This window comes from Rutilus rutilus (genome assembly GCF_951802725.1).
Source record: "Rutilus rutilus genome assembly, chromosome: 3".
NCBI classification, from domain to species: Eukaryota; Metazoa; Chordata; class Actinopteri; order Cypriniformes; family Leuciscidae; genus Rutilus; species Rutilus rutilus.
In genome coordinates, this window is record NC_140211.1 from 41,376,325 (window position 1) to 41,400,934 (window position 24,610).

General features: G+C 38.2%; 1 protein-coding gene across 1 annotated transcript; it reads left to right on the forward strand.

The window, feature by feature from the left end:
• The first annotated feature begins 299 nt into the window (after nt 1-299).
• LOC311287861 (uncharacterized protein) lies at nt 300-23,061 on the forward strand. The gene is made up of 10 exons (XM_084404963.1): nt 300-485; nt 14,482-14,562; nt 18,378-18,425; nt 18,958-18,999; nt 19,100-19,213; nt 19,480-19,515; nt 19,596-19,697; nt 19,791-19,815; nt 20,270-20,352; nt 22,687-23,061. The coding sequence occupies exons 1-9, from the start codon at nt 431-433 to the stop codon at nt 20,334-20,336; spliced, it is 570 nt and encodes a 189-aa protein (XP_084261089.1). The 5' UTR covers nt 300-430; the 3' UTR covers nt 20,337-20,352; nt 22,687-23,061.
• Nucleotides 23,062-24,610: the final 1,549 nt, after the last annotated feature.

A 24,610-nucleotide genomic window follows, 5' to 3' on the forward strand; every position in this document is an offset into this window, starting at 1 on the left:
TGGACATCATGTATCCGAGAGTTTACCTAATGCTGCCTAACTTACTTAATTCTAACACAGCCATTCAGAAAAAAAAGTAGAACATTTCTTTTGGATTAAGGTTGTACCTCCAGAGAAAACAGGTCAGCGGCTAGAGTAGGAAACACTAACATAGACTTGTAGAGAAGTTCCTGACAAAAAAGGAATGTCAGCCCTTAGCTGAGCACCAATACTCAAACACTACCCACTTCCAAAGCTACGCCACATCTCCCGGTTCTTGGTCCTCCACCCTCAGTAGCTGCTGTTTCCTGTACCTCTTTGTCTAAGGGAAGTTCTAAAATAAGCATTGGAATAGCTGGATACACATCTCTTTCTCATCACTTTAGTGCTCCGCTCTAAAGCAACACTCTGGTTTTCTGGTTGTTTTTTGTAATTAGAGAAGAACTACACCATGGTTAGAAGGATTTCATTCTTCATCTGTTCTTGTATCCTCCTCCACTGGACAGGTGAAATAAACTTTTCCTTTATAGCATACTGTAAAGATTAGTGGGTGTTGTGTAAAGTGCCTGGGTGGTTTTGAGTTTGATCGCTGTGATTTTTATATGATGATGTACATATGGTGTCTCTAAATTATGGTCTTTCTTTATAAAAGTTGCAAATAATTTGACATGGCATATAAAACAACTTTTTAAATATTATAACATTTTGTACATGATACAAAGTTTGTTGTGCTAATGCTGAGCAGGGTTCATATTTAATATGTTTCACATTATTTATCCATGTTAAATTTAGTTTTTATTGATTTAATATAAAAATGTATTTAATCTTAATCAAACCTTCTCACTTAATTACCCCCATTAAATTAATCTGCATTTTATTTGTTAGACCTGAATCAGACTATTTAATCAATATTTTAATGCAGAAAATTTACTTTTACATATTTTTGTTCAGTGATACATGCACAGAACTGTGACATAAGCATTAGACGATATTACTGAATCTAAATATGTATGGATTTGTATGCATACCATGCCAACCTAAAAGAAAACTGATTACTAGGGTGTTTCTTATTTCTAGTTTGTGCATCCTTGTTTCCTTTCTTTGTTGTGTCTCAGCTCAACCCCCGTTAGCATGCGTGGGTAGGACGCGAGGAAAGAAAATGAGAATGCAGGAATTGAAGGAAATCTTGTTTGTTTATTGGAATATTCTTCTATATATCGCTAAGCCATCACTTCAAAGTATCATCAGCACTTAAGGGATCTGCCCTGAAGCATTTGAATTTTGGTCGTTTAAGAAATTCATAATAAATAATAAAAAAGCAAGATGCCCTCTTGAAATATGTTAGATGTGTGGTTTATTTAAACAGCAAAGGTAAAGCATAAATTACAATTGTGACATGTGAAGGGGGAGGAGAATTTATATGTGCATCAGATTAAACAAGAAAGAATTCCCCATGCATCCTCGTGGTGCAACTAGAGAATTGAGATGTCCTTCAAGATGATTTCTTTGATCAGTTTCCGGGTCACATGCTGGAGGACAGAGCGGCAAGCAAAAGGAAGCATCAATTTGAGAATTGAGCTAGCTAAAAGTTAGAATCAGAGTGAAGCTGTGTAGGATATAACATTAAAGGGGTCATGACATGGATTTTTTAATTATTTTAATATGATCCTTAAGGTTCCTTATGTATAACGGTAATAAAGTTTTTTGCACAAAAAGAAAATATAAATATACTGTATATATGCAGAAAAGGGACTATTTTCAACCCTCATTCTGACCCTCTATCTGAAATTATCTGTTTTAAGGTGTGGCTCCTTAGGTACAGCTAAGCCTCTGTTTTAAAGCTACACTGTGTCATTTTTTAAGTTGATTCTTAGCAAAAAACAAGGGGTCTACAGCTTACACTAAGCATCCGTTTAGTTGATTAATGGTTCGATAGTTCAATGGCAGTGAAGATGCATTCAGGTTCTTCCAGGATTAGTGAAGAATGGCGAACTTCAATCTGACTTGGTTGTTATTGGGAGAGTGTTCTCTCCCAGGTGGAAAGTTGCAACATTGCTTATTGTACTTTGTGACCCCGCCAGCGCAGGGAGGTCCCGCGATGTTGCAGTCGGACCGGATGTCTCCCCGCCTTTTCCACACAAACAGCAACAAGAAGAGTGCAGAGCCAAGGTCACTGGGGTTAGAGGCCCTTTTACCTTTTGCAGTCACACCTCTCAAATTGGCTTGACCAATAACAATGGGTATAATTTTAGGCTATGTGTCTGTTTCAATAGGAAATGCAGTTGAAAACAAACTCTCCATACATTCCTTTGGGCCATAAAATCAGTCTTATCTCTGTTTCCATGATAACCAGGGGCCTGTTCTGCTTTTTGGGGGTTGTTCACATACACATAGGCACATAGTTTTGTTGTTGGGTAAGGGGGTCTGTTGAATTATTCATTAAATATAACAAATAATTGTGTGTCTGATTGGTCCAGCCGCTACAATTTTATCTGAATTTGATGCTTCTGGGAATATTCTAACCTATGAGAGATTTATCAGTCTCTATGGCTTCCCAGTTCCATTAAAGGAATATAATACCTTGATGGACCCTTTTCACAGACTGTGATGGCGTGTTTTAACGGTCATCAGCATCAGAAATCCTGCAAAGTTTTTTATATTTTCATTTTTTAAAAATGTATGTACATTGTATCACCTTTGCATCAGATTACAAAAAAACTAGGGTAACACTTAAGAATACTGTTCCTTTATTAATGAATAACTACACAGGAACAAATGAGTAACGCACTATTAACATTCTAGTAACTACTATTAACTAACAAGAAAATAGAGAGAACCGAGGTTACGTTAGTAACCGAGATGTTTTCATTATTAAAAACATTGTCTCAGTGTGGACATGACCATACAGCGGCTATGGGAGTGACGGTAAAATTTACATCTTTCTCTCTTCTGACAGCCATTATCAATCTCTCTCTATTTTTTCCTCCTTTTGAAAGTTGTGAAAACACTATTGTGGAGTTTTTCTTTTGTTATTTGAGCAAATGGGAACACATAAAATATATTTAATGTAGTCTGTCATTCACCGCTATAAAAGTTTACTATGACAACTTCCGCTTCTAAGAAATGTGGGAAAGAAAAGAAAAAGAAAAGAAAAAGAAATTATTAAAAGTCACCTGATGTTTAGTAAGGGAACTCAGGAGAATGATCTCTTTGGGTGTGTTCACAAAAAAAAAAAAAACATTTAGTCCTGGGGCTGTCTGCATAAACATAGCCATTATGTTAAGAGAGTGTCTTAAGTTCTAGTATGACCCACTGGCAGTTAGCCAGGGGCAGTCAGTCTTACTTTTCGGTTTCAAATTAGGCCAGTCTATGTTTTTATGTAACTGATTTAAAAAAGCTATGAACAGTCTTAAAGAAAAAATTTGATGTCTAACTTGTAAGTCTAGTCTTAGCGGTTTATGCAACCAGCCCCTGGTCTGCTTAGCGTTCACATTGGCATTTTAACACCGAACCTAAAGGCATAGGGATATGTTCAAAACCTGACTGGTCGGCTTTTGTTACGTATATTTCATGATGGAACTTACCAAACATCCAAAACAATGCTGTGTGCTGAGATAAACGCGCTTGTTGTATGTGCATAGCCTACACATGATAGTATTTTGACCAGCTAAGAACTCGCAAAGAGCTTATAAAATGTGTAAAGGAGTCAAAACAGCGGCAGTAATCCCTCCGTCACACATACAAACAAAGATCTACTGTGAGGAGACGCGGTTCTGATACCTATACTGAACTGTGGTGGGCAAAATCATGACTATGACGAGAAAAAACAGGTATGCTTGAGCATTCTGTCCTTTTTAGGGCATCTTGTGACATCATGTCCCGTCTTTGGTCCGTGTTGTGTTCACATTTCATTCGAACCGCACCAGATTTCGATCTGGACCTAGACCCATCTTTCCAGCGGTCTCAGTCCGCTTGTTTGGTGCGCACCAGGGTTCGGATGGTAGCGTTCACACTGATTCAAATGAATCGATTTAACAAAGCAATCACTCCAGGGTTTGTTTTAATAGAACCAAACATGCCAAGTGTGAACACACCCTTAGAATGGAAATGTAATGAGCATAGTTGCAAAAAAATAAAAGAAAGATTAAATTCTACTGGGGTTCCTTTGTGATGAATGTAGATTGGAGAAGTGCATGGCTTCTACCAGACAATTTTGTTTTTCTAATGACAAGTTCACACTGCACAATTTAGCCCCGATCCTCACTCGCCGACAGATTTTGTGAAATCGTAGACAAATGTCTGAAATCTGAGGCAAATAGTGACAGTCATGCAGTGTGCATTATCAAATACGCGATCTGAGAGAATCAACGATGCGTCGCAGACACCCCTGAGATATTTGGCATGCTAAATTTCTGGACCTGTCTGCGATACAATATCCTACTGTGTGAAATGTGTTCTGACTAAAAATTACATCGGTGATGACCTACAGCCAATGAGAGAGCAAGTTACAGGGCAGTAGGAAGTTCAGGGAGGAGTTATAGACCAGAATATCAGCAAGCATGGCTTCGATCCCAAAAAAGGCTCCTTCTCTGTCTATTTGGACACAAGAAAATGAAGGAAAGTTTAGTCAAACTTTGGCAGGAGCACCCATGTCTATTTGATGTTTCAATAATAACAATTCCAGTCTCGCTCGAGAATTCCCATCTCGTGTGATCTTGCTTTATTTCTTTATGACTTCTCGCGTGTTTGGTTGTGAAACGTAGTTTGCGGACCAGGCAGAGTTGTCTGCGATTCTTCTTTTTGTAAAGTCATGCAATCTGTAAGCCCCTGTCGCTGATCTATCATGCAGTGTGCACACAGCAGCAACTGAATGCTACCCCAGATAGTCGTGCAGTGTGAAAAGAACAGTGACTTTGAAAATCGTGCAATGTGCACATTTTGTCATGTTATGTTTAAATAAGTTTAATAAGAAATGTTAGGTAATAATGCAGGGTCCAAAGATGAGAAGGCACGTTTTAAAGTTGAGACACTCACACACAGATATATAACACTAAAACTTTTTTTTTATTATAAAATGTATATTTATTTGCAACAGTTATGGTAACAGCAATAATAAGAAATTCCTGTCGTAAGAACAGCTATTCAGCTGATGGACACGGTGCTGCGTTGTCATGGGAACATCCCAGGTGAAAATAATGAGGAAATTACGTTGTCTTTCGTTGCTCCCTTCACCAAGTGCGTTCCAAACAGCTATATGATGGCTCTGCCCTTCGAAGGGAGTAGGGCATAGGGATGTTCACGAGCAATAAGCATGTCCCAGCCGGGTTCGTCACTTATTGGGATCCCCTGGAAACATTTCCTTTGTGGTCTGTGCTATTTGCAGCGCGTTTCTGTATTTGGTTGTGTTGTGAACTTTTGCAGCACGTTTCTGTATTTGGTTGTGTTGTGAGTATTTGGAGCACACATGTGTTGTGAAACTGTTAAAGATGTTTTATTAATTTGCAGGTGTTTTTCTATTTGCATGTGTTTTCTTCAGTTGCAGCGCGTTGAGCTCTCTTGTCCACTATACTTTAGAAGTTAATTACTCCTTTGCTCTATCAAAGATATAATTTTTTATTACGCAAACCCTGATCATTTATAATAAAGATGTGATTTAATTTTGATAGGAGCTGGCTAATTCTCTTAAAGTGGCATTGAACATATGAACTTAACTAGTGAGAGTATATGTCTAGATATGTGAATGCTGTGTGTTGTTTAGCAGACAGGACAGCACAGCAAGTGTCAGCTTTTCTTTTAGCTGTTAAGAGGCAGAAGTTAAGCAAGGGGTCACAAAATCAGACAGAGTGAGAGCAGAAACTGTGTTTGGCCAGGACAGGAAATGTCAGCAGAAAGGTCCCACACAATCCCCCAGCAGACAGATGTCTGACAGAGGAAGCTTTTCAAAAGTCTAATCATGTATAACATCAGAGTATAATGTATTACTGGCTAAACGGATGTGAAGCTGCCATACTGAAAGCAAGCAACAATAACATCTGCTATCTGCAGATATCTGTAACTGCTATATCAGAAACCCACACAGATGTAAACCCACACACTGTAAGGCATGAAAAATTTTTCTGTTGAAGTCTGTTTTTACAATGCTTATCTTGCATGTTCAATAAATGGTGACAGCGACCATAAGACTTGGTTTATATTTGTTTTATGCTGGTGCAAATAGGGGTTCTGAAGCACCTGTTTCTTCATGTAAGTCTATTTGTTTTGTTTTGTTTTGTTTTATGATTTAAAAAAGTGAAGGCAACACCTAGTTATGTTGTGTAGAAGAAATGCTAAAACATCTTCATGCTTTTCCTGTTCTTCCTTTTTTTTTTCTCCAGGAATGACCTTTGTGAAAAAGAAGTGTACTTAATTGTGTTGAATGTGCACTTGTAGTGTACTTCAAGTCTTAAAAGTATATTTTTAAAAAGTTGTACTTGCAGATAATGTTATATTAAGGAAATAAAATGACACTTAAGTGTACTTAAAGGGGTGCTTCATTGCTGGCAAAATGGGCATTCAATAAAACTTGGCTGCCTATACAGTAGAAAGGTGAAAAAAACGCCTAGGTTACGACTGTAACCTCGGTTCCCTGAAGAGGGAACGAGCATTGCATCGAGATTGACGCTATGGGAACGCTTCGCGTGATGACGTCTTGAAGCACATGTAAAATCAGTCCAATGGTGTGGCGGAACGTCAGATGGGGGTGACATCACGAACCAGGAAGCTATAAAGCCTGCTTGAAAACAGAGAGCGCCAGCTTCATAAAAGTTTGAAGTAGTCGCTGACAGGCATGAAGGAGATATGGCAAGGTGACGCAGCGCTCGTTCCCTCTTCAGGGAACTGAGGTTACAGTCGTAACTTAGGCGTTCCCTTTCAAGGGAACTCGCATTGCGTCGAGATTGACCCTATGGGAACGTCTATACCAACCCCACCATAGCTACGAGTGTCTATCCAGTGTGAAATCAAGCGAGCAGCACTTAGGACGACAGCACCTGAGACCCTGGTGTAGAGTCCAAGTCCAAAGAGTAAAATCTGATGAAAGTGTGCAGTGAGGACCATTCTGCCGCATCACACACGTCTTGAAGAGAAACTCCTGATATAAGGGCCTTGGAGGCCGCCATACTCCTAGTAGAGTGAGAACGAACAGCCATAGGGGAAGGCTGTCCGGCCGACTCATAAGTAAGCGAGATAGCCTCAACCACCCACTTGCTTATTCTCTGCTTAGATGCGGGGTACCCTTTGTTAGGGGGCCCGAAACATACAAACAACTGTTCAGTTTTACGCCACAGGGCAGCCCTGTGGACATAGGCATCTATCGCCCGAACTGGGCAAAGCAGATTATTATTTTCCTGGTCCGAATTCTGGAAGGGAGGAGGACAAAAGGCCTGCAAAATAATAGGTCTGACCACATTAGTGGGGACCTTAGGAACATAGCCTGGTCTAGGATGAAGGAACGCTTTAACCATGCCAGGTGCTAATTCCAAGCACGAGGGAGCAACCGACAGTGCTTGCAAATCTCCTATTCTTTTAAGAGAAGATATGGCGAGGAGGAACAAGGCTTCCTCTATCAGCTCGAAGGGAGCCAGGGAAAGGCCTTGAAGAACAATGGCCAAATCCCAAGTCGGCACCCTAGTTCGAGCTGCAGGCCTCAGCCTCAGAGTACCACGGAGGAAACGAGATACCAATGGGTCCTTTCCCAAAGACATTCCACCCAAAGGAATGTGGTAAGCACCTATGGCCACCACATAGACATTTAAAGTGGACGGGGTTAGACCTGCAGTGAACCACTCCTGCAGGAACTCCAGCACTGTACCAACCGGGCAGTTAACTGGATCCAACTGACGGTCACTACACCATGAAGTGAAAACTCTCCACTTCAAGGCATAAAGTTTCCTCGTGGAAGGAGCTCTGGAATGTAGAATGGTCTCTACAACCTCAGTTCAGAGACCTGTCCCTATGAGCTGGGCCCCCTCAGAGGCCAAGCCCACAGTTTCCACAGTTCTGGTTGGGGGTGAAATATCGAGCCCCCTGCTTGGGACAGAAGGTCCCTCCTGACGGGTAGCTCCAGTGGAGGCCCGTCAAGGAGAGACACAAGATCGGGGAACCATACTCTGCCCGGCCAGCGCGGGGCTATAAGAAGTAGGCGGACCTGGTCCCTGTGAACTCTCTCCAGAACTCCCGGGAGCAGAGAGATCGGGGGAAAAGCATACAAACGTAGCCTCTGCCACGTCTGAGCATCCAGCATCCAGTCCCAGAGGAGCTGGCATCCAGTCCCAGAGGAGCTGGATGTGTGAGGGAGAACCAAAGTGGACAGTGAGACGTCTCTCGAGACGCAAACAGATCCACTTGTGCTTGGCCGAACACCCTCCATATCTGCTCCACCACCTCGGAGTGGAGCCTCCATTCCCCGGGCCTCAGCCCCTGTCTTGACAGGATGTCTGCTCCTAAATTCTGGACCACAGGAGGATTTGGCGTGCCAGTTTGCATAGTGGACGTGAGCGCAAACCCCCCTGATGATTTAGATGGGAGACTACCGATGTGTTGTCTGTGTGGACAAGAACATGGTGTCCCCTGAGATCTGTGTGGAAATTCTTTAGAGCAAGAAATACAGCCAACATCTCCAGACGGTTGATGTGCCATGAAAGATGGTGGTCCCTCCACAGACCTTGAGTTGAGCACCTCTCTAGGATCGCTCCCCAGCCCTTGAGGGAGGCATCCGTCGTTAGCAACATGTGACGACAAGAAGCTCCTAGCACTGGACCTTGGGACAGAAACCACGGTTTCTTCCACATAACCAGGGCACGTAAGCACCGCCGCGTGACCCTGATCATGTGAAAGGGGTTGCCCCTCAGGGAAAACCCCCTGGTCCTGAGCCACCACTGCAGGGGTCTCATGTACAGCAGTCCAAAAGGTATCACGTTGGATGCTGCTGCCATCAGGCCCAACAGTCTCTGGAACTGTTTGACAGTGAATGACTGGCCTAGCTTTATACTTTTCACAGCCGAAGGGATGGACTCTATACGTGCCGGTGACAGGCATGCCTGCATTGACATTGAGTCCCAAACCACGCCTAGAAAAGTGGTCCTCTGTAGTGGAGAAAGCACACTCTTTTTGGCGTTTAGTCGTAACCCCAACTCTTTCATGTGGGCGAGAACAACATATTGATGCCGAACCGCCAACTGATGCGACTGAGCTAGAATCAACCAATCGCCGATGTAGTTCATAATGCGAATCCCCTGAAGGCGCATGGGATCCTGACATGGAAGGATGGAAATGTGGAAGTATGCGTCCTTGAGATCTATCGTGACAAACCAATCCTCGGATCTGATCTGTGGTACGAATTGTCTCAGTGTTAACATTTTGAACTTTAGTTGCATAACAGACTCGTTTAGAACTCTAAGATCCATAATGGGTGGGACGCAACCCACCATGCTTCTTTGGAACTATGAAATACCAGCTGTATAACCCGGTTTCCCTGTTGGAGGGAGGTACATATTCTATGGCCCCTTTCTCTAACAGGGTCTTCACTTCTTGTTCCATAACCACAACCTGCTCGGGGTTCACCACGGTGGGTAGGACCCCCATAAACCGAGGCGGGCGAGACCCAAACTGTATTTGATACCCTTTTTCTATGGTCTGCAGGACCCAATGAGAAACATTTGGCAGTAGCTTCCACGCTGCCAAAGATTCTACTGAGGTACCAGTCTCTCGAGACTGGCTTCTGGATTTAGTTGTTGTTGAGTAGTCAGTCCGTCGCCCTGTAACAGTGGACCGGCAGGGAACGACTGAACAGACTGCTCTGGGACCCTCCTCAGAGGGGACGGGCATCCCGAGGCCACTACGTTTCCAGGTGGTCCTTGAGATATGTGCTCGCCGGCGACCGCTGCGCCCTGAAGCACACGAGGTGGCAGGGTTGGCAGAACGGTCCCATGAGGGCACCGTAAAAAGAGGTGTTGACCGTTCTACTTCATGGGGAACTGCCCTCACTGGCCTGAGCCCTCGGGCGCCAGGACCTTTTCTCTGCAGCCTTCTTAGCAATAATAATGGTCCTCAGATCCGCTTTACCCTTTGAAGGCTGCGGCTGAGTGCACCCTCCATGCCCCCAGGATTTCTGTGGGGGAGCACGGGAAGCAACGCTCTGCTTTTGGGTGGCACGGTGTGAAGCACCCCTTCTAAGCAAATACTTCTAAGCAAACTTTTAGTCATAATGGTGTCAACTTGTATTGTTCCCATGCAGGTGCAATAATTCAAAGAGAAAAGGTTTAGTGGGAGTGAGTTACTTTCGATCGATCCAGCACACTGTAATTCAATTAATGTTCAACAAAAAAAAAACAGATATAATAAAGATAAACAAATGATAAAGCTTGGGTTGCTGAATATACGATAGTTTTCTTCAAAAGCACTTATTGTAAATGAAATTATTATAGATCATAACCTAGATATGCTGTGTTTGACAGAAACCTGGCTTAAATCATACGAATTCATTGCTTTAAATGAGTCTATCACCCAAGATCACTGTTATAAACACAAGCCTCGTTTGAAAGGCAAAGTGGGAGGTGTTGCTGTAATTTATAGTAATATCTTCAGTACGATTTTAGCAACTTCTAGAAACAAGTTAAAACATGTTAGCAAAATTCCAGCAACATGTTAAAACATGCTAACAGTGTGCTAAAACACTTCTACACTCTGCATGCTAATGACATGTTAAATCCTACTAGAAACATTCTAGTAACATGTTAAATCATGTTAGCAATGTGTTAAAACATGATAGCTTCATGCTAAAAATGTTAGCAACACTTAGCAAAATGTTAAAACATGCTAGCAACACTTGCTAGCTACATGTTTTAATCTAACAACAACAACAACAACAAAATTGCTTAAAAAAATCTATCAAGCTTTTTGAACTGGCCTACTTTAAGCCTTCTGGCTAGGCTTTCTCAGGCCAACATCAAAATTTGTCTACAAACTTTATAATTCAAACTATAATGTATTTTCATCGAATTGCAATCAATATACAATGAAGGGATTCAGGGATAGCTCACCCAAAGATGAAAATTCTATCATTATTTATCCAAGCCTGTGTGACATTATTTAAGACTAAATGAAATATTTTGAAGAATATAGGATAATATATATATATATATATATATATATATATATATATATATATATATATATATATATATATATATACACACACACAACTCCATTTCCAGTTGGGACATTTTGTAAAATGCAATAAAATCAAGAATCTGTGATTTGTTAATTATCTTGAACCTTTATTTAACTGACAAATGTACAAAGAAAATATTTCCAATGTTTTCACTGACCAACTTCATTTTATTTTGTAAATATAAACAAGTTTTGATTTTGATGGCTGCAACACACTCCACAAAAGTTGCACAGAGGCATGTTTACCACTGTGTCACATCACCTTTCCTTTTAATTACACTTTTTAATCATTTGGGAATTGAGGATAATAATTGTTGCAGTTTTGCAAGTGGAATATTTGCCTAACCTTGTCTGATACAAGACCGCTGCTCAACATCTGTGGTCATCGTTGCCTGATTCTCCTTTTCATGATGGTCATACATTTTCAATAAGAGACAGATCTGGACTGCAGGCAGGCACATCCTTTTTATGGTGCAGAGTGTCTAGAAACCACTTAGTTTATCATGTGCAGAATGAGGCCTGACATTGTCTAGCTTCCCAGGAAAGATGTCATCTTGATGGCAGTTTATGTCAGTCCAAATATATGCCTCCATGTCAGTGATACCTTCACACAAATGCACCCCAATAAAGAACAGATGTTTGCTTCTGCACCGTCTTTGGGACTGAAAACATGGACTCATCAGACCACAGCACACATTTCCACTGTCTTTTAGACCATCTGAGATGAGTTCGGGCCCAGAGAACTTACCGGCATCTCCGCATAGAACTGATGTATAGCTTTCTCCTTGCGTAACAGCGATTCAAGTGACATGTCTTGATGCAGCAAAGACTAAGAAGCTCCTTTTTCATCCAAACATGATACCATCACCTACTACCAACTCACCTGCTCATTGTGGACTATTTCAAAAGAGTTGGATAATCTAACCTTTATAATATTTTCACTTTTATTTTGCATCTGTCCCAACTTTTCTGTAGTGTGTTGTAGCCATCAATATCAAAATTTGTTTATATTTACAAAATACAATTATGTTGGTCAGTGAAAACATTGAAAAACTTTTCTTTGTACTTTTGTCAGTTAAAAAAAAAGTTCAAGAGAATTAACAAATCTCATATTGTGCATTTTATTTCCTTTTCTGGAAATGGGGTTTTATATATATATATATATATATATATATAATTGAACCAGCAACCATTAGACCATGACTGCCCCCATATATTATATAATAATAAATATAAATAATACAAGTACTCTTTTTAAAAGGTAAAAGTGTACTTCTTTTTCACAAAGGGATGATTGTATTAGTTTATTAGACTTTGACTACTCATCATTCTTTCACCAGTTGTGTTAAAGGTGAACTAAGTAACTTTTTTTTACCTTAACTGAACAGCTTCGGAGTCATTGGAATGGTTATATTACTTATTTCGGGTTGAATGGTGGTCGTTTCGCACCCCCCTGGTGCCCATGAGCGGAAAATACGCACTTGCAACTTTGGGGCGGCCGGCCGCCGGCCGCCGCGTCAGGAAGTCTCGCGTGATATCAGGTCTCGCGATGTAAACAATTGCTTTACGGCCAAAAGAAATCTGCTAAAATGCCGTCATTATTGCGCTCCCTCACGCTGTTCGAACCCGAATGAAGAAGACGTTTTAAATAATATCCCATCTGCTTTGATGTCGTTGATCTGCTAGCCTCTGGTGTCTGAGAATAGCCAACGAGTTTTTACAACAGTGTTGTCAAATATCTATTCCGAAGCTGTGGGGGGAGCTCTAGAGAGAAACCTGCGAGCAAAAAGCGAGAATACAGCGAAGAAATCCCGAAGTTACTGAATGCAGCTTCAAGAGCCTTGAGTCATGCAAAGGGTCACAAACACAGACAAGCAGAGAGCAGGGCTGAACAGGAAATGTCAGCAGGAAAGTAGCCCAATCCCCCAGAGAGTCAGACACAGGATGCAACTATTCACAAGTCTGTTAACATGTGAGAGAAAAGTCACATCCGAGTGTCTAACCAATGTCTTGTCAAGTCTTTCCAAGCAATTCATTTGGATGGAACTCTTTTGAGAAGAGCATTATATAATCAGAAGCATTATGTCCATAAATGTTACTTGTTAATCTCTGTATATGAATTTATTTATCACTTATCATATAACAGAAGTTACAAGTTGCCAGTTTACAAATTGATTTTCTCTTGTTTTCGGTTACTTACAGAAGTAAGCTTATCAAGTGTTTCTCAACCCTTTTTTTTTTAAGGGAAAAACCAACAGTAAACATTATTTTTTTCTTTCTAATCAAACACAACTGGTTCAACTCATCAGCTCATTAGTAGAGACTTCAATTCCAAGATTAGTAGAGATTAAAATGGTCAGATAAGGGAGATGGGACAGAATTGGGAAAGACTGAGCTATCCAGTTGACATAGACATCTTAATAGACTAATGACTAATGGTATTAGAAAATAAGAAGGGCATTTTGATTACCTAGAACAGGACATTATGTGATAGCGCTTCTCCTTATAGTCTTGTGGGGTGGGGTTCTGACAGGGGAAAGGATTTGGCACAACATGAGAATAAAGCCAGTTGCCATATTGAACAAGTAACAAGTTGCTAATGTAACTGCTAGCAGAAAGACAAACTCTCTCTCTCTCTCTCTCTCTATATATATATATATATATATATAATTATAATTATTTTATATATAATTGTTTTAATTTATATAAAAAAAAAAAATTACCACCAATTTTGTCCCGCCGTCCATTTTCAAATAGACAATGCGCCATTTCCCATTCCACTTCTTGCGCATGTTTTCGTGACAAAATGTGGTTTTGGGACCGGATAGGGTGACAGAGTTGTTGTCAGCTCGTGTAGTGTGTAACCCCCTGTTGCAGATCATTTACGTAGTGTCACATAGTGTGACCACCACAACGACTTCAAGACTCCAGAGCAAGTCATGTAGTTTAAACAGCACAGCGATCTGCCGACGTTTAAAGTTGTGTAGTGTGAACATAGAGGCATAAGCCACACTGGTTCTTTTATTGAGAAAAAACTTAAGTACAAGTATGTTTTGTAATTGGAAGCAGAGATTATCACATCAGAGATTTTATCGCATAAAATCGAGGAACATATTTATTTTCTCTTGTTTTCTGCTAGTTTATGGTTAGTAAGCTAAACCATTGTTTCTCAACCCTTTTTCTGGAGGCCCACTTTTCTAATTATTGCTCAGACATCTTATAAATAGTTCAAAGGCATGGATATAAAAACAGATCTTCATGTGTTTCTACTATGCTCTGCTTGAAAATTTTCAGGAACTGAAGTCAGTGATAACAAGACAGATCCGTCTAATGCAACTTCAAGTGCAACACCAGCTCCTGATTCTTCAGATATTGGTGAGTTTGCCATACAGTCTGCAAAAGATGAATTAACAACTCCAATTATTTTCCATTTTGTTTTTATGTATAAAAATGTTGCCCAAATTCATCATTCATCAGTAACTGTGTCATCTATTTGATACTATTGACCAGACCTTCCTTAAGATGTGTATCCATGCTAGTTAAGCTAGACAGTTGTGAAACATCCTAATTGAATTCATTGTTTAAATATTTAGCTTGCTTAATACCTTCAACAAAACCCTTAATATCTCTTTAGAGTGATGAACTTTGACAAATCAAGCGATTCGTTTTTCCTCGAATGGATGCATAATATCAGTCTGTTACCTACATAAAAACGGTGTGCCCTAACTGCCAGAAGTTGTTTAAAGTCAACCAATTAGATTTTGTGCATTTGGTGAGTGCAGAATGCATCAGAGGGTTGCTGGTCCGAGGCTGGTTTGTTGGCATGTCATGTGAGGCAGAAACTAGGTTTTTGTGTGTGTGTGTGTGTGTGTGTGTGTGTGTGTGTATGTGTATAGCTTATTCAAACACAGACTTTACAAATAGTGGAAAACCAGAGAAAGGACATGCAGCATCTGTCACCAACCATTATGTTCAGTTTAGTTCAAGGACTTTTAGTTTGTATTTCTTCAGTTTGTGTCTCCCTTTGTTCTGTTTTCCCGCTACAATCTGTCACCATGGACACCAACACCATTCATCACAGCTGTTCGTCTTTTAGTTAAATATCACCGTGTATTTAATTTCCTTTCAGTTCTGTTCATTGTCGGTTGTTATTTGTGTTTGACACTCTGTTTCACATGTTGGCTCTCTTGTTGGTACTTGTTTAATAAACCTTGGATTATTATCTTCATCTTCTGTGGATATCAGCGTTACAGAATCATACTTCTACATGCTTATAATCTAAGATCCTTGTTTTCTGTTTTTGCTATTAGCAGCAGAGATTGTTGCATTGCATCATCATGGATTAGGCTAGTCCTCTCTTATCGCTAGAGCAACAGTAATTTGGCACTAACGGTGTCTCTATAGCAAAATAGCTTTTTCACAAGTCAAATCATACTTAAAAATATAGCCTACGGTAAACTGCTATAGCAGAAATCAACACAGAGACAGTATACCACTTTGCAGACCTGGGGCCTGTTCTTCGTACGTCGCTAACTCACTTAGCTGGATTTGATTGTTGGCGATTTGGCATGATCTTGGATTGTTTGGTTCTTCGACGCTCATCCTGGACTTGCTGTCATAGCAACAGGTCCGTAAGCTTAAACCTGCTTGGGAGCAGGCTTATTTCATGTTAACAGGATTAGACTGCGGCTTCATATGGGGAGTTGATACGGGAAGTCTAGCGCAGTGCGATAGTGCACTTTCTGAGATATTTTTTTTTTCTCGTGACTCGTGAGATTGTCGTTTACATTATTAATTTGTTGGAAACGCACATTTATTTTCAACTTGTCGGAGTCGGGCTTTAACTACAGCACAAACAGTTTGCATTGCCCTAAGATTATTTGCGAGTGGCTCTTTCCTTTACACTATTGGAGATGCGGAGAACTTCATGGAAAGTGCTGTCTGTCGTGTCATTCGGAGTTTACCTGGCGCTTTTAGGTTTAAAAAACAGTTTTAGGTTTTTTTTTGTGCCATTTCCAAGCCACTTAAGACCCAATGTTGTAAAGCAGCTTTTTTTAAAGCAGCTTTTTTTTTTTTGACTATCATAATTTATGAAGATCATGCAATCATGACCATGCCGATGTCACTCAGGCTTCACTAACGTGATTGGTACCATAGACTATAGGCTACACCATAGACTGCCATCAAGGCCTCAATGAAGGGGATAATGTGAACAGAAAGGGGGTTCACAATGTAAATGTGCAGCGCAGATACTATTGTGATTCTTAATATTCCAGATTAGTAATATTATATCAAATAAAAAAAAGGCAGTTGACTAAAATCTTCCATATCACAAATGTGAACGCAAAATGGCCAGGATCTGTGCATGACTTAAGAATTTTCAGAGATTCAGATTTATGCACATTATTTGAAAGTGGTAAGGAAAGTTCCACAATTAAATATCAAGCTCACTGTATTACATACACTTATGCTGATCCTAACAGAACTGCATTTTTTCAAGGGCACACAATGAAATGAACTTTGGCTAAAGGGACGATTTCAGTGTCTGAAAAGTCTGAGTGGTTGCACACCTGACAGGGCCTGTGACATTGTTGTATGTGCCATATTACACAACATTGCCAAAAAAAAAAAACACTTTTCATTAAATGTTTAATAAAAGACAAATATGCTTAGTTCCTTGAGTTTTATTTCAATTGTTCTTTGTAAAGAAAAGCCAGTTGTCAAGTGCCTGCAAAAAGAGATATTAGACACATGCCTCATGCAACAAATAAAAAGGAAAAGTTGGCTATACACTGCCCACCTGTAGGCCTATGTCTCCTCTGTCTGTGCAGACTCTTCTGTAGGCCGTTCTGTAGATGTGGAATCCTGCGACTTATATTGCAGCCATAAAGCATACAAGTATAAATTAAGTAAAGTTATTTATGCACTTGCAGGTAGGCTAGTTCCTCCATATGACAGTTATCTGAGAGGGTTTATTCACTGCAGTGCAATGGAAACAAATGGACATTACAAAGTCTTATACTTTGTTTCCTTTGGAAAGTTAGAAAATGTCCACTTACTGCACATATTTCAGCCACCACTTTCTTGGGAACAGATACAAGTGTTGGTGTATTATGTAAAAGTGCACAAAAGAGGAAAACACAATGTCATTACAATGAACTACACTCGGGAAAAATGTGATCATTAACTCATGGCAAAATATTTTTTTACATTAACATAAGGTTATCAGTTTTCACTTTCACAAGTCAAAGCAATTCATCATTACTCAAGATTTAACAGTTGAAATGACTATACGGCCTTAATTTAATGCAGCAAAAATGATTTTACAGTGTAGGCTACTAAGATCTTTTCTCTTTTTTTTTCTCAGCCTTTTTCTTGGTTGTTTTTATAAACAGACAACCATTTATTTAACAGTGTTTTTTATAAAAGAGACTATAATATAACTAAAAATTACCATTATGTAGAATATTTTTGTACTTCACTTTTATTTGTTCCCATGTTCTAGTGTGGTGACTCTGACATTACAATGAACAAAGTGATTATGCAATTATTAAAATACAAAAATATAGGCTAATAAGTGATAAAAACATCTAACATGGCCACTTCTAACGGATTTAAATTGTCTGCTACTTTTTGCCAGCCCTCTCTCCTGGCTTTTGCAGACTTTGAGGTGTTCCCTGGCGTTTTGATTAAACATTAAAATTCCGAATAAACTTCGACTATTAGTTCTTGCTCTGCTGAGGAGAAAAACTGAGCCCGCTCTTTGGCCACGCTGAGCAGCCAATAGCAGCGTTGCTGATCAATGTTTCTACTATCGATACATATCCCCTTTTAAACCAGCGCATGAACGTGCAATTATCTCAGATAACTCAATCCAGCTATACTAATCATATCCGGCAAGTGTGTTCGAAGAACCTAATTAGCCAGATCATGATTAGCACGAAGATATCATCTTGGATGTGTAATTTGATCTCGGATGTTTTAAGCAACGTACGAAGAACGAGCCCCTATTGAATTTTTTTAATACACATTTGTTGTTATACACAATTGTTTTAAACAGTTAATAAATAGTTTACATGAACATAACAACATGTTCTGTTTGAGTATGTTTCTAACATGCTCAGTTTGAACATGTTCAATAAATGGTGTCAGTGACCATTAGAGTGTGGTTTATATCTGTTTCTTTGCAGCTTCAAGTGTAGCACCAAGTCCTACCACCACTACTTTACCATCCAATAGTGAGTTTTTGTTTGATTTGTCACAGATTAATAAAATCGTTCTTTCCACTGATTGAGTCTGATTTTGTACAATGATGGCTTATCCACACTGGTTCTTTATTGAGAAATAATTTAAGATGTACATGTTTTCTGTAATTGGAAGCAGAGATTATTGCATCAGAGTTTTAAAATTGAGGAACATATGTAAATGCATATGTCTTCTAAATGTGTAAATGCAGATAGACACTGTTTCTTTGCTCAGCAGGAGCAGTACACCACTGTTACATCTTTGTTTATAAATTCTCACGCAAGAGTGAATCAATTTTGATTTCTCTCAGAAAAGTTACAATGGTGGTTTCTGTCTTTATTGTATAATTTGATTCTTCATGTCATTCATTTAACCAACTCAGCTAAAATATACTTCTGTTATATATTTGACGCTAATGTGTAGGCAACAATGACATTTCTGAAACATGCTTTAGATTTTTTATTTGTTTTCTAATTTCTGTCAATACATAATTCTTTTTTGTTTCTTCCACAAATACAATAACAGGCATTACACAAAATCCAGTTACTGTAAACAATCTGACTACCAGTAAGCAATTTTTTCATATAAAGTCTGAGTTATGTTTTTTTTTTCTATGTATTCTATTATGAAGTAATATTTAATATATGTTGTATTGTTTCCTCGTCAGCAACTCTAGAGCCAAACACAACTAGAAAACAAAATCAGATCAGCACTTTTACCAGCCATCCTTCTTCATCACCACAACCAACCATCACTGCAACATCAAGCAAAGCATCTCCTGGTGAGCATTTCTTCACAATTTGCAAGTTTTCAAGGACAATCAAATGTAGGTTTTGCAATCATGGCTTTCGTAAAGGGAATATTCCTGAATGAAATGTTCTAAACACTTTAATGCATGTAGATCAGATAAGCATGGCTTTCTTATCCAACACACAAGAAGCTAAATGACAGCAGTAATTAAAATACAACAATTTGTGTGTCTGTGACTGCTTTAATGCTTTGTACAATAGACCTGTGTGTAAAAATTTGTTTATTTTCCAATTAAAGGACCCGATAGTAAAGGAAAGCTTGCAGATAATTCAGGTATATTAAATTCCATTATATTTAAGCTCAATTGAAAATATTTGGTGAGAATATAATCATAATCATCATTCTCTTCATAGAAAACAGATATCTGTGGATTCTGTTGCCTGTTCTGTGTATTGTTCTGGCAGCAATGATATACTTGAAATTCAAGTGTAAAAAAGTCCTGCATCGTCGGCCAGGTGACTAAATCTGAATGAATGTTATATGTAATATTTCCTTTATTTCTGTAAGTAACTCCATAAATGATAATCATATATTTTCCCTCTTTTCAGAAATGGCTGACAATGGAACAGAGAAGTGAGTGTATATGTTTACAGAATCTCAATCTTAAGATTGTAAGGTATAAAGATAGTGTACAGCTAGTTAGCTGTTATTGTAAAATATTGCACAAACAAGAGTCCTGCTGTTCTGAATATCAGTACAGTAATTCGGCTGAGTTTGATTGAACTGGAAGTCATTTTATTTGCATATTATTTTTTTACACAAATCTGGATTAAAAAATGCAAATTCCACGCCCTGTTTTAAACGTGAACTGTAAATGAAGTTTTGGGTGGGTTGAATACAGTGTAGCCGCAGTAGTATGATAGTATTCGATTCTATACATTACCCTTGTCTAAAATCAGAATCAGAATACTAAATTGCTGATCGAATATGAAAATTCTTAACAGTAAGTGTATGATGTATTGTTTTATTTTGATGGCTCACGTTATCGTTTTCATCGGTGTTCTTTTATGTTGTTGCGGGCACTCAGTGCTTCTTTCCAGAGGACAGACAGTAACAAAGACGGTGTTATGCTGTTAGGAGTCAGTAAGACATAAGTTGGAGAGGACAATGGTATGTCACTTACTTCTCTGTCTGTGATAATCACTGCATAAATGTTTGAGAACACATGAATAAGACTTTAGATAGTCTTGTTTATAATGGGAATGTATTTTATACTAACAAATTAATAGTACCAAGTAAATCAAATAAAACCGTACAAAAGGAATCAGATCTTAGATATAATACAACAGCCATCTTTATTAAGAATCTTGCAAAGTGGTATTTTTTCTAAAGTTCTGCAAGCTGACATTTTTAAAAGTCAAATTTGTTTGTTCCAAACCATGCACATATTATCTTTCTTCACTGTGAAGCACAAGAAGATATTATGAAAATTGTCAAAAGCTTTTTTGACAAAAACTGATGAAAATACTCATCAGAATATCCAATTTTGTGTTCTAAAAATACAGACAGGTTTGGAACAACATGATCTTGAGTAAATGATGACAAAATGTTCATTTTTGGGAGTACTGTCCCTTTAATACATAAAAGCATCTCTATCAAAATCCTGGATATTTATTATTACATAACTTCACTCTTAACTCATGTGTTTGGCATGGTCGCTATATGTATTTATTGCTAGTGTGTAGTGTAAACAATCCCAGATTAGATGTAGTGAAACTCGGCTGTTTGGTTCAAAAGCCTCTCACAGGCAATAAGACAGATCCAATCCCATATTTCATACCCAGATTGTTCCCTTCTCGCTTTAATCTGTCCACACCCTTCCCTTCTCGGCATTCCATCACATTCCCCATCTCCAAACACTCAGAGGAAGCCGAGGGCTTTGAATATCTCATTGTGGATGCAATAGAAGGTGCTTCCTCCTATTTATCGCACCTCCACAACGCCAGTATTCCCCTGCCTCTGACCCCTTTTCCCTAACCGCCACCCACTAAAGATAATAGGGAGATCAAAGATAGGCATTTCCACTGCAAAACACTGTCACTAACACTGTGACCCTAGAGACCTGCAATGTCATTGTGTATAAACACAGACTTTTTTAATATGGAAATATTTTTCTCTGCAAGCTCAGGTCTAGTCCAGTGTGCGGTTAAAATTCTGCAATTTCATTTGACTTAGTCCCTGCATGCTTCAAACCATGATTACGATGAAGGAAATGCTGTCGATTGTTTTGTTGAAAAGAACATTTGAATGAGTGCTGTGAGTTTGAACAGCTATTGTGTCCAGCATGTCAATGCGACAATGTGGTTTGTTCCTATTTACCCAATGTCTGGCATAATAGTTTTATATAAGTATAAATGTGAAAAAAATGATCATTATGTAGTGCAATTTACGTCTGTATTTACCACATGAAAATGTTAAACACAGAGATTTTGTATAGAATACATAATAGACAAAAAGTATAGCATATTATAGACAAAGAAAAAACAATGTGAACAACCCAAACCTCCTCAAAAAGATGTTTTTCTTTTGGGGATATAAAATTCTGTAAAAAAAAAAAAAAAAAAAATTCAGTCTAATTCTAATTATCATTAAACTTGACAATAGTCAGACATTATTTTTGAACATTTTCTCATAAACCTCAGAAACAATTCCTGAGAAAGGCTCTTCTGCAATGAGCTAATGAATATTTGTGTGTAGCTTGATGTTTGTGTTTGTTTTTTAAAGCAATGAATTTGTCAACTTTAAGGCGCAATTCCTCCCTCTAGTGGGTAAATGATTTATTACAACTATTCAGTCTTGTTATCACTCGAAGTACTGGCAGCTCATTACTTGGATTTGGTCCCCTAGTTAAAACATTTTTAATTTTCTGTTAATTGACAGTGTGTTTGACTTTATGTATATATACATATAAGTACAATAAAAAAACAGGACACTTTCTGTTATTTAATGGTAGCCTATAAAAACTGCAAATGTTAAATAACTCATTACTCTGACTTTGTCCTGTAATTTTTTTTTTTTTTAATTTTCTGTTAATTTATGGTTTGCTTGCAATACATTTATAATAATTAATACTTGCAATACAAAGACAATTTCTTTCAAGATTATAATATTACAGCAACAAAAATATAACTTTTCTGTTAGTTAACGGTGTACCTACAGTGATAACAGTTGTTAAAAACAATCAAACAGGTCTTCTGCGATAAAAGCATTTTTTTTATTAACTTACAGATCTTCACAAAATTCTTAAAAGACTAAATTAAAAATACTACACTTACGTCCCAAAGGGAAAAGTTACCCCTCTGTTAAAGTGTTCCAGGTTTGCTATATCACTATTTATCACTGTTCTCACTGCTATATCACTATTTATCACTGTTCCTTCAATGATTTGGGCAATTTGGGTTTTTGTTTCTACATTTTTATTGTCTCTATCACCATTTAATACAGCTGCAGCAAGATAAGTGGAGTTCTGCAGGAGGAGAGGCTCAACATTAGCCATGAATCCACACTCACTTACTCTGAATAATGAAGAATAATGACAGAGAAACCGAAGAGGAAAGGAGTGATGAAGGAGTGCTTCCCACAAACAAATGATTTCTTACTTTAAGATAAGTGTTTGTGTTTCAGGACAGCAAACAGGAAATATTGTGTTTGGACATACTCCATTATTTTAATAGGATTGTAAACTCTAATTCTTCACAGCTTTGCAACTTTGCTGTAAAGAAAAGTTGGTCATATACATGCAGTACTTTTTACTCATTAATTTCCTAGTTTGTAATTTTAACTTTGTGACATAATAAAAAATTGTCTGGTTTAGCATTTATATCTTGAACTAACTGATTGGTCATTATTTTAGCTTTTTTGTTATTATTATTTTCAGCAAGTTACTGAAGTATTGTATATTTTTGATAAAATTGTGCTTAACAATTATTATTATTTTTGATCAGTGTAATTTGTTCCTTGACTCCAATTATTGGGCATTTATATCATCATATCCATTGTTTTAGCATTTATCTTGAACTAACTGGTCATTATTTTAGCTTTTTTGTTATTATTATTATTATTATTATTTTCAGCAAGTTACTGAAGTATTGTATATTTTTGATAAAATAGTGCATAGCAAGTATTATTTTTTGGTCAGTGTAATTTGCTCCTTGACTCCAATTGGTGGGCATTTAGTATAAACTGACTGTTCTGTGTGATGCTGTTCAATATACTATTACTCATTTTTAAATTGTTTTAAGTATTTGATAGTCTGAATTTTTAAGCGAATAATACTGTTTTTGTACCTTTTGTATGCACTGCTAAGATTTTGAAAGATTAAAGGAAGTTTAGAACTTCAAATGGACCTGGATTTTCACTACTGCCACTGAGTTCTTAATGCACTGTGACTGACTGCACTTATTATTTAGGGTCATTAAAATAAATAAGAGAAAATGATGATGGGGTCATTGTTATTTTATTTCCAGTTAAAGACACATTGGTTTATTGGTTTCTAAAATTGACTGCCTGGGTTGTTTTAGCAGATATTTTTACCAATGTGAGCTATTATGGATAATATACACAAGTAGTGCCAAACTTATTGAAGGCCAGATTATTGTTAATATAGCATGCTATAGAATATAATGGTTTTATCGACATAGTTTAATCATTACAAGCCAAGGATTTGATCAGTTCTTAGTTATATATATTAATATTTATTGAATAATAAAGGATAATTAGCTTAATTTTTATCACATAGACCTACGTGTTAATGTAGGGTAACGGGGGAAGTTGCTCTCCTTAAAGGAGAACTCCGGTCAATTTTAACATTGAGCTAATTTTTTTGTAAATTTGGAGTGCTGTCAGTACAGAGAACAACGACAAAAATCGATTGTCGAGTTCATGCGCATAGGTTTAGTACCTATGATCACGCGCGTGAACTCGACAATCGACTACTGTGGACTTCGACCGAAAACAGGATGTAAATACAGGTATGTGCGCTGGCTGAATAAACATCATTTTTATTCATATCTTTCACATCTACTGCAGTCAGATTCAGCCGCGTTCACTCCGAAGGAATCACTCACATGACCTGTGCACTTGTAATGACACATCAAGGATGTTAAGAGCCTAAAAGCAGGTTTAAAACTTGCCCCATTGAAGTCAACAGGGTGCAAATTTTAAAACGAGGATAACACGGTGTAGGCAACACCGATTTTTGTCGTTGTTCTCTGTACTGACAGCACTCCAAATGTACAAAAAAATGAGCTCAATGTTAAAATTGACCGGAGTTCTCCTTTAAGAACAATGTGGATTTACTTTTAAATTGTAACATATTTAGATATAAGTTTAGCATGTGCAGGATGATGGTGCTTCAGCCAATGTGTTA

What these genes read in the sequence shown, in the direction of transcription:
- LOC311287861 (XM_084404963.1), top strand. Translation starts at nt 431, where the DNA reads ATGGTTAGAAGGATTTCATTCTTCATCTGTTCTTGTATCCTCCTCCAC. An exon ending in TATCCTCCTCCACTGGACAG is followed by an intron (nt 486 to 14,481) that starts GTGAAATAAACT and finishes GAAAATTTTCAG; the next exon opens with GAACTGAAGTCAGTGATAAC. An exon ending in GCTGACAATGGAACAGAGAA is followed by an intron (nt 19,816 to 20,269) that starts GTGAGTGTATAT and finishes GCGGGCACTCAG; the next exon opens with TGCTTCTTTCCAGAGGACAG.